This window comes from Pan paniscus, chromosome 18 (assembly GCF_029289425.2).
Source record: "Pan paniscus chromosome 18, NHGRI_mPanPan1-v2.0_pri, whole genome shotgun sequence".
Classification (NCBI taxonomy): domain Eukaryota; kingdom Metazoa; phylum Chordata; class Mammalia; order Primates; family Hominidae; genus Pan; species Pan paniscus.
The window spans coordinates 82,264,192-82,274,322 of NC_073267.2; the positions used below are offsets into that span (position 1 = coordinate 82,264,192).

The window sequence follows — 10,131 nt, forward strand, 5'->3', positions numbered from 1 at the left end:
GCGCCTCCGTGTCCCTCTACGGGCTCTAAGCGTTCCCCCGCCCCGCTTTTAAGCCGTCCGGTTGCCCTTTCGACCAGCATCGCTCCGGTCTGTGTGGTGTAATTCAGTAGTGTTTCCTCAGCACCACATTCTCTGGCGATTTCCCTAATTTATCTCGGTATTCAGAGAAAACTTTTTCCTTGTTTACCTTTGTTTTTAACTTGAAAACCATTATCGCTGCTTAAACCTGGAAGGGACCTTCCCAGCACTTTGAGAGGCGGGGCGGGAGGATCGCTTGAGCCCGGGAGTTGCAGACCAGCCTGGACACCATAGTGAAACCGCATCGCTACAAAAAAAAAAAAAAAAAAAAAAAGTTAAAAATTAGGGGAGCGGCAGTAAGCACTTGTGGTCTCAGCTACTCGGGAGGCTGAGGCAGGAAGATCGCTTGAGCCCAGAAGGTCGCTGCTGCAGTAAACCGTGATCACGTCACAGCACTCCAGCCTGGGCTACAGAAAAAAAGAAAAAGGGCCGGGTGCGGTGGCTCACGCCTGTAATCTCAACATTTTGGGAGGCCGAGGCAGGTGTATCACTTGAAGTCGGTAATTCGAGACCAGCCTGGCCAACATGGAGGAACCCGGTCTCTACTAAAGAGGAAATTACGCATGGTGGCGCAAGCCTGTAATCCCAGCTACTCCGGAGGCTGAGAGGCAGGAGAATCGCTTGATTCTCGAGTTACAGTGAGCCGAGATCGGGCGATTGCCCTCCAGCCTGGGCAACAAGAGCGAAACAACGTCTCAAAAAAAAAAAAAAGAAAAGGGAAAAAAGAAAAAGGGGCCTCCAGAAGGAAGTCATCTGCTCCCTGCTGTGGAGGCTGCATCTAACGCTTGTACCGGGGCAGTCATATGACAAGTAGGAGCTAGCCCTTATCATAAGATGTTGATGTGAATTTAGAAATACTGTATCTTTATAAACGTTTGCAACATTTCAAGATAAAACCAGGTTCCATGCCAGGCGCGGTGGCACATGCCTGTAATCCCAGCACTTGGGGAGACTGAGGCAGGTGGATCACCTGAGGTCAGGAGTTCAAGACCAGCCTGACCAACATTGTGAAATCTCGTCTCTACTAAAAAAAATACAAAAAAAAAGAAAAAATTAGCCAGGCGTGTTGGCACATACCTGTAATCCCAGCTACTCCAGAGGCTGAGGCAGGAGAATCGCTTGAACCCAGAAGGCGGAGGTTGCAGTGAGCCGAGATCTCCCCATTGCAATCTAGCCTAGGCAATAGAGCAAGAGTCCATCTAAAAAAAAAAAAAAGTGCAGATTTTTTTGGCTGGGCATGGTGGCTTATGCCTGTAATCTCAGCACTTTGGGAGGCCGAGGCGGGTGGATCACCTGAGGTAAGAAGTTCAAGACCAGCCTGGCCAACATGGTGAAACCGTCTCTACTAAAAATACAAAAATTAGCCGGATGTGGTGGCAACACACCTGTAATCCCAGCTACTTGGGAGGCTGAGGCAGGAGAATCGCTTGAACCTGGGAGGCGGAGGTTGCAGTGATGTGAGATTGTGCCACTGCACTCCAGCCTGGGCAGCAGAGTGAGACCCTGTCCCAAAAAAAAAAAAAAAAAAAAGTGGGCCAGGCGTGGTGGCTCACGCCTGTAATCCTAGCACTTTGGGAGGCTGAGGCGAGTGGATCACCTGAGGTCAGGAGTTGGAGAGCAGCCTGGCCACATGGTGAAACCCCATCTCTACTAAAAATACAAAAAATTGGCCGAGCGCGGTGGCTCACGCTTGTAATCCCAGCACTTTGGGAGGCCGAGGCAGGAGGATCACGAGGTCAGGAGATCAAGACCACCCTGGCTAACACGGTGAAACCCCGTCTCTACCAACAATAAAAAAAAAAAAATTAGCTGGGGGTTGTGGCGGGCACCTGTAGTCCCAGCTACTCGGGAGGCTGAGGCAGGAGAATGGCGCCAGGAGGTAGAGATTGCAGTGAGCCGAGATGGCGCCACTGCACTCCAGCCTGGGTGACAGAGCCAGACTATATCTCAAAAAAAAAAAAAAAGCCAGGCAGGGTAGCTCATGCCTGTAATCCCAGCATTTTGAGAGGCCGAGGTGGGTGGATCACTTGAGGTTAGGAGTTCGAAACCGACCAGGCCAACATGGTGAAACCCTGTGTCTACTAAAAATATTAAAAAATTAGCAGGGCATGGTGGCGGGCGCCTGTAATCCCAGCTACTTGGAGGCTGAGGCAGAAGAATCGCTTGAACCAGGAGGCGGAGGTTGCAGTGACCCGAGATCATGCCATTGCACTCCAGCCTGGGTGACAGAGCAAGACTCTGTCTCAAAAAAAAAAAAAAAAAAAAAGCCGGGTTTGTGGCTCGTGCCTATAATTTCAGCTAATTCGGAGGCAGAGGCAAGAGAATCGCTTGAACCGGGGAGGCGGAGGTTGCATTGAGCCGAGATAACGCCCCTGCATTCCAGCTTGAGCGACAGAGCAAGACTCCCTCTCAAAAAAAAAAAAAAAAAAAATTTGGCCGGGCACGGTGGTTCACACCTGTAATCGCAGCACTTTGGGAGGCCGAGGCGGGTGGATCACGAGGTCAGGAGATAGAGACCATCCTGGCTAACACGGTGAAACCCCGTCTCTACTAAAAATACAAAAAAATTAGCCGGGCTTGGTGGCGGGCGCCTGTAGTCCCAGCTACTGGGGAGGCTGAGGCAGGAGAATGGTGTGAATCCGGGAGGCGGAGCTTGCAGTGAGCCGAGATCGCGCCCCTGCCCTCCAGCCTGGGTGACAGAGGGAGACTCTGTCTCACAGACTGAAAAAAGATAAGCTAAAAGTATCATTGAGCCCCACCTAACTAAAAGTGCTAAAGGTGACATGATTCTTTTTTTTTTTTTTTTTTTTTTTTGAGACGGAGTTTCGCTCTTGTTGCCCAGGCTGGAGTGCAATGGCGCGATCTCAGCTCACTGCAACCTCCACCTCCCGGGTTAAAGCGATTCTCCTGTCGCAGCCTTACAAGTACCAAGTAGCTGGGATTACAGGCATCCACCACCAAGTCCAGCTAATTTTTTTTTTTTTTTTTTTTTGAGACGGAGTCTCGCTCTGTCGCCCAGGGTGGAGTGCAGTGGCTCAGTCTCAGCTCACTCCAACCTCTGCCTCCCGGGTTCAAGCGATTCTGCTGCCTCAGCCTCCTGAGTAGCTGCTACAGGCCTGCACCACCACGCCTGGCTATTTTTAGTAAAGATGAGGTTTCACCGTGTTGGTCAGGCTAGTCTCAAACCCCTGACCTCATGATCCGCCCGCCTCAGCCTCCTAAAGTGCTGGGATTAAAGGCATGGGCCACCACGCTTGGCCGATTTTTTGTATTTTTAGTAGTGATGAGGTTTCACCATGTTGGCCAGGCTGGTTTCGAACTCCTGACCTCAAGTGATCTGCCGGCTTCGGCCTCCCAGGGTGCTAGGATTACAGGCGTGAGCCACCATGCCCAGCAAACATGATTCATTTATTCGTTTAGAAAAATTGCTTTCTACTCGGGAGTTGTAAAGATTTAGCAATCATCACCTGTGTCCTGGGCTTTAACAAAACCTACCTGTCTATTTAGATCCTGTAATATATCAACTGTGAATTGTACCCCAACAAGCCAATTATTCGAAACAGTATCTCTGAGGGAATTAAAAAACACAACATTATCTCTGTCCCTGGCTGAACAGACAAGTTTCATTCAGAAGCTAAACATACTGAAAAATAAACACTGTTTCCCTTGAAAATCCAGTTTTGCTGTTGGGACAAATGTTAACACATTACATTTCTTTGGTAACTAACCAGGTACTTTTTTTGTGTAAATGACTATAACTAGTAGCTGTAACTAAAACCAGACACAGTGTTTGAGCCCAATAAAATAAGAATCTATAACAGGCCTGCAAGCCTTAATCAGCCAACCTGTTTTGTGTACAGCCTCTCCAGCTAAGAATGATTTTTATATTGTTAAAAGGTTAAAAAGCAGGAAGGGGCTGGGCGCGGTGGCTCACGCCTGTAATCCCAGCACTTTGGGAGGGTGAGGCGGGCGGATCACGAGGTTAGGAGATGGAGACCATCCTGGCTAACACAGTGAAACCCCGTCTCCGCTAAAAAATACAAAAAAAAATTAGCCGGGCGTGGTGCGGGCGCCTGTAGTCCCAGCTGCTTGGGAGGCTGAGGCAGGAGAATGGCGTGAACCTGGTAGGCGGAGCTTGCAGTGAGCCGAGAATGCGCCACTGCACTCCAGCCTGGGTGACAGAGTGAGACTCCCTCTCAAAAAAAAAAAAAAGGCAGGAAGGGGAAGAGCATGAATGTGTGACAGTGACTTTATGTTGCCCACAAATCCCAAAATATTTACTATGTGGTCCTTTATAGAAAAAGTTTGCTCACTTGTAATCCCAGCATTTTGGGAGGGTAAGGCAGGGGGATCACTTGAGGTCAGGAGTTCGAGACCAGCCTGGTCAACATTGCGAAAATCTGTCTCTATTAAAAATACAAAAATTAGCCAGGTGTGGTGGTGCACTGTAATCCCAGCTACTCAGGAGGCTGAGGCAGGAGAATCGCTTGAACCTGGGAGGCAGAGGAGGCTGCAGTGAGCCGAGATTGTGCCACTGTACTCCAGGCTGGGAGACAGAGTGAGATCCTGTATGAAAAAAAAAAAAAGTTTGCTGACTTCTGCATAAAAGTACTACACATTGTGTAAGAGAAAGAAGGGAAAGATGATGGGCATAGAGTTATTTCCTTTGTTTTAACTATTAACATTTAGACTAAAGAATATACAATGAAACAAAAAAAGAAAAAGAAGAAAAACAATAAAAAAAAGAATATACAAGGATATAGGAACTGCTCTGGACATCTTCCTAAAGCCTAGGAAAAAAAAATCAAGATCACTTGTTAAAGAACCCATGAAACAAGTCTTCAGAGAACTAATTAATGTCACTAATTAGGGCTATATACAAATATTAACTTATCTTTGTGGCATTTTACAGTTTACAAAGCACCTATAAACACATTATCTCAATTTCAGGCTGACATTTCTGTGAAGCAGCTGCAGGTCAAAAATCATTTTTTTGTTTTTGTTTTTGTTTTGTTTTGCCTGAGACAGGGTCTCGCTCTGTTGTGCAGGCTGAAGTGCAGTGGTGCAATCATGGCTCACTGCAGCCATGATCTTGGGCCCAGATGATCCTCCCACATCAGCCTCCTGAGTAGCTGGGACTATAGGCACATGCCATGCCACCATACCTGGGTAATTTCTTATATTTATTTGGTAGAGATGGGGTTTTGCCATGCTGCCCGGTCTGGCATTATCAGGTCAGGTTTTTTCGGGTTTTCTTTTGTTTTTGTTTTTTTGTTGTTGTTTTGTTTTTTGTTTTGTTTTTTGAGACAGAGTCTCACTCTGTCTCCTAGGCTGGAGTGCAATGGCATAATCTCGGATCACTGCAACCTCCACCTCCCAGGTTCAAGTAACTTTCCTGCCTTAGCCTTCCAGGTAGCTGGGATTTACAGGCATGCACCACCACACCCGGCTAATTTTTGTATTTTTAGTAGAGAAAGAGTTTCACCATGTTGGCCAGGCTGGTCTTGAACTCCTGATCTCAAGTGATCCATGCACCTCAGCCTCCCAAAGTGCTGGGATTACAACAGGTGTGAGCCACCGCACCCAGCCATTATCAGTTTTTATAGGAGGAAAGTGAAGCTTAAAGCTATGAAGTGACCAATCTAAGGTCAACAGCTATAAATGCCAGGATCAGATCTTGAACCCAGACTTTGACACTCAACATCATATATTTTCTTTTCATTTATTTATTTTTTATTTTAAGACATGGTTTCACTCTGTCATCAGGCTGAAGTGCAAGGGTACTATCACAGCTCCCTGCAGCCTCAAACTGCTGGGTTCCCATCTCATCCTCCTAAGTAGCTTGGACTACAGGTACATGCCACCATGCCTGGCTAATTTTTAAAAAACATTTTTGTAGAGACAGGATCTCACTATGTTGCCCAGACTGGTCTCAAACTCCTGGCCTCAAGTGATTCTCTCACCTCAGCCTCCCAAAGGCATGAGCCACCTCGCTTGGCCCAATTATATACTTCCTGTATATCCATGTTTCCATAATAATTTCCAGCCCTGTTTTACTTTCAATTTGTGTATATGGAGTTTATCAATACATGAAAATAAAATGCATTAAATCACAGTTATTACTGTGATTTGGGTTCATATATAAGATCAAAAAATTTTCAAATCAGGTTTTTACATTTATCATCATTGTAATCATCTAGAAAACTTAATTTTTCCTTAAATGAACTCAAAGCCATGAAAACTTGTAACTCTAGATTCTAAATATAAACACAAAAGTTTAAACATTGTCCTTTAAAATATCAGATTTTTATCAAGACTGTATGATAGTGGCATAAGGATAGGCATATAGGTCAATGGAATAGAACTGAGAGTCCAGAAATAAACCCATGCATTTATAACCAATTGATTCTCAACAAGGATACCAAGACAATTCAAAGGGGGAAAGAACAGTCTTTACAACAAATGGTGCTAAGAAAACTGGATAACTGCATGCAAAAGAATAAAATTGCCCCCCACCCCGGCCTCACACCATATGCAAAAACTAACTCAAAATGGAGCGAAGACCTAAATGTAGGAGCTAAAATATAAAACTCCTAAGAGAAAACATAGGTGTAAATTTTCATGACTAGGCGGTGATAGTTTTGTAGACATGGCATCCAAACCACAAGCAATGAAGGAAAAAATAAATTAGACTTCATATAAATCAAAAACTTTGTGCTTCAAAGGACACTATGTGCCGTGACCAAATAAATAAAAATAAATATCATTTTTATTTGGGATACCAAATAAATAAAAATAAATTTTAGGCCAGGCACAGTGGCTCATGCCTGTAATCCCAGCACTTTGGGAGGCTGAGGCGGGGAGATTGCTTGAGCCTAGGTGTTCCAGACCAGCCTGAGCAACATGGTGAGACCCCGTCTCTACAAAAAATACGAAAAGTATTCAGGTGTGGTGGCGTGTGCCTGTAAGGGCATGCCTGTAGTCCCAGCTACTCGGGAGGCTGAGGTGGGATGATCACCTGAGCTCAGGGAGGTCAATGCTGCAGTGAGCTGTGATCACACCACTGTGCTGCACTCCAGCCTGGGCAACAGAGTGAGACCCTGATTCCAAAAAAAAAAAAAAAAAGACAACTCAATTTAAAAACAGGCAAAGGATTTGAATAGACATTCTCCAAATGGTCAATAATAAGCACATGAAAAAATATTCAACATCCTTAGTCATTAGAGAAATGCAAATTAAAATCACAATGAGATATGACTTTATATCCACTAGGGTGGCCATTAATGTCAAAGACAAACAATAACAAATGTTGACCAGGTTGTGCAGAAATTGGAAACACCATATGTTGCTGATAGGAATATAAAATGGTGCAGCCACTTAGGAAAACACTTTAGCACTTCCTCAAAAAGTTGAACACAGAGGGCTGCGCACGGTGGCTCACGCCTGTAATCCCAGCACTTTGGGAGGCCGAGGCGGGCGTATCACGAGGTCAGGAGATCAAGACCATCCTGGCTAACACAGTGAAACCTCGTCTCTACTAAAAATACAAAAAAAATTAGCCGGGCGTGGTGGCGGGCACCTGTAGTCCCAGCTGCTTGGGAGGCTGAGGCAGGAGAATGGCGTGAACTGAGGAGGTGGAGCTTGCAATGAGCCGAGATCGCGCCACTGCACTCCAGCCTGGGCGACAGAGCAAGACTTGGTCTCAAAAAAAAAAAAAAAAAAAAAAGTTGAATATAGAGTTACCATTTGACCAAGCAATTCCACTCTTAGATATATGTATGCACCCATGTCCATACATAATGTAAAGACATATGTTTACACAAAAACTGTACACAAATGTTCATAGTAGCATTATGCATAGTAGCCAAAAAGTAGGCCCAAGCCAAATATTGTTCCACTAATGAATGGATAAATAAAATGTGGCATATCCATACAACAGAATATAATTCAGCCATAAAAAGGAATTAAGTACTGATATATGCTACAACATGAATGAACCTTGAAAACCTATTAAGTGACAAAAGCCAGATTAAGTGACAAAAGCCAGACACGAGAGGTCCCATATTGTATAATCAATCACATTTATATGAAATGTCCAGAATAGGCAAATCCACACAGACAGAAAGTAGATTTGTGGGTGCCAGGAGCTGGAGGAAGGGAGAATGGTGAGTTACTGCTACTGGGTATGGGATTTCTCTTTGGGGTGATGAAAATATTCCAGAATTAGATACTAGTGATGTTGTCAACCCTGTGAATGTACCAAAACCCACTGAATTGTACACTTTAAAAGCATGAGTTTCATGGTATGTGAATTATACCTTAATTTAAAAAAATGTAACATGAGGTTCTTAAAATCCTCCTACCTTTATTGTTGGAATATAGAGCCCTAACAAGGTCACTGTAGAAGCCAACAAATATAAAATGGATTAGGAAGATATTTCAAGTGGAAAGTTAAATAGTTGAAGTGGCAAAATGATGACATAACTGTGAGTAGATTGGGAAAGTAGAAAAAAGTGAAGCTAAAAAAATGTATATGGTTAATTAAAAGGTCTTCTAGATGTAGAACAAGTTTAGGTGAAAGCAGAGGAAAAATAAATTAATTCTTCTTTTTTAAAGAGACAAGGGTTTCACTATGTGGCCCAAGCTGGCCTCAAACACTTGGGCTCAAGTCATCATACCATCTCAGCCTCCTGAGTAGCTGGGACTATAGGTGCCAGCCACCATGCCTAACTTAAACTAATTATGTATTTAATAATTTTTTCATTATTTGGTTGTAACCCTGAATCACAACACCTCTGAGAAATTTTTAGAGCACAGGAAAGTCATAAGAATAGCATTATTATCATCTCATTTTATTTGGAAGTCAAGGAGATGGAATAAGCTGCCCAACATTACATAATAATAATGCATCCAAGAAATTTCACTGGAGGCAAACTTTACCTGTTTGCTACTTTTCTGTTGAAAATGTCAACTAAGTCAGCTTTAAAGTGACCTAATAAAGCCATACTTGTATCCCTCAGTCCAAACTGATCAAGAATTACTGTTAAATATAAAAGCCAGTGTGTATTCTAGGTTGTATTCTTACACAAAATAGTACAAAAACTTGCGGGTTGGATGATAATATTCCATTTTCTGTCTACTTGGAAACTAAGTTTTTAAATGAAATTAAAATGTTTCCTTGACTGAAGTTAAACAACAATAATTGCTATCTAAGTATCCCAATCACAATAAATAAATGAGTGAATGATGAATGAGCTATTTATCACAGAATTGTGAAGGACCAAGATCCCTCAATGTAGTCATTCTATTACATTGAACACAAGATGCAGACAATGAGATCATCTCATAAAAGATTTGGGGGAAAGACAATTTGCAAGAATGTTCTATGCAAATACCAGGACTTGTCACTTTATCAGCAAATGTCAGCATCCTCGTTAGCCCTGCCTTTGTGCAGCCAGTAATCACGAAAAACATTTGCATGACGCTTTTAGCCATTTGTTTTACTTAACTGGCACAACAACCCTCGGAGAGTAAAGGCCAGGAATTATTGCATCATTATCCATTTGACATCTTAGGAAGCAGAGGCTCAGAACAGGGAAGTGACTTGCCCGAAGTCAACAGGCTGGTGGGTGGCAGAGCTGGGGCTCAAAGCCAGATCTTCTAATACCAGATCTCATCTTTCCTCTGCATTCCCTGCTTCTCCAGGTAAGCGATGTCAGGGCAGGCTCAGGCATTCTAGAAGAGAGGAAGAAAAGAAGGCAACAGGAACTAGGAGAGAGAAGGACGTGGACAGGAGGAGGTGTTTGACTAGAAGTGCGTCCAACCAGGCCGGGCACAGTGGCTTACGCCTGTAATCCCAGCACTTTGAGAGGCCGAGGCGGGCGGATCACCTGAGGTCAGGAGTTCGGGACCAGCCTGGCCAACATGGTGAAACCCCGTCTACTAAAAATACAAAAATTAGCTGGGCGTGGTGGTGCACGCCTGTAGTCCCAGCTACTCGGGAGGCTGAAGCACGAGAATCGCTTGAACCTGGGAGGCGCAGGTTGCAGTGAG

The 10,131-nt window shown here is 44.3% G+C and overlaps 1 protein-coding gene across 9 annotated transcripts in view; it reads right to left on the reverse strand.

The window, feature by feature from the left end:
• IST1 (IST1 factor associated with ESCRT-III) overlaps window positions 1–10,131 on the reverse strand; it is an 82,183-nt gene that overhangs the window by 33,101 nt on the left and 38,951 nt on the right. For 3 of the 9 annotated variants that reach the window (XM_063597729.1, XM_063597730.1, XM_063597731.1), the window contains 3 exons: window positions 9,687–9,813; window positions 1,156–1,277; window positions 188–325 (listed from right to left, as the gene is read on the reverse strand). In XM_063597729.1, the coding sequence (XP_063453799.1) occupies window positions 188–211 (24 nt within the window). In that variant the 5' untranslated portion in view covers window positions 212–325; window positions 1,156–1,277; window positions 9,687–9,813. Of the gene's footprint in view, window positions 1–187; window positions 2,657–3,573; window positions 3,647–8,441; window positions 8,477–9,686; window positions 9,814–10,131 lie in introns of those variants that run through there. The other 6 variants (XM_034940613.3, XM_034940611.3, XM_055100239.2 and 3 more) reach the window with 5 other exon arrangements.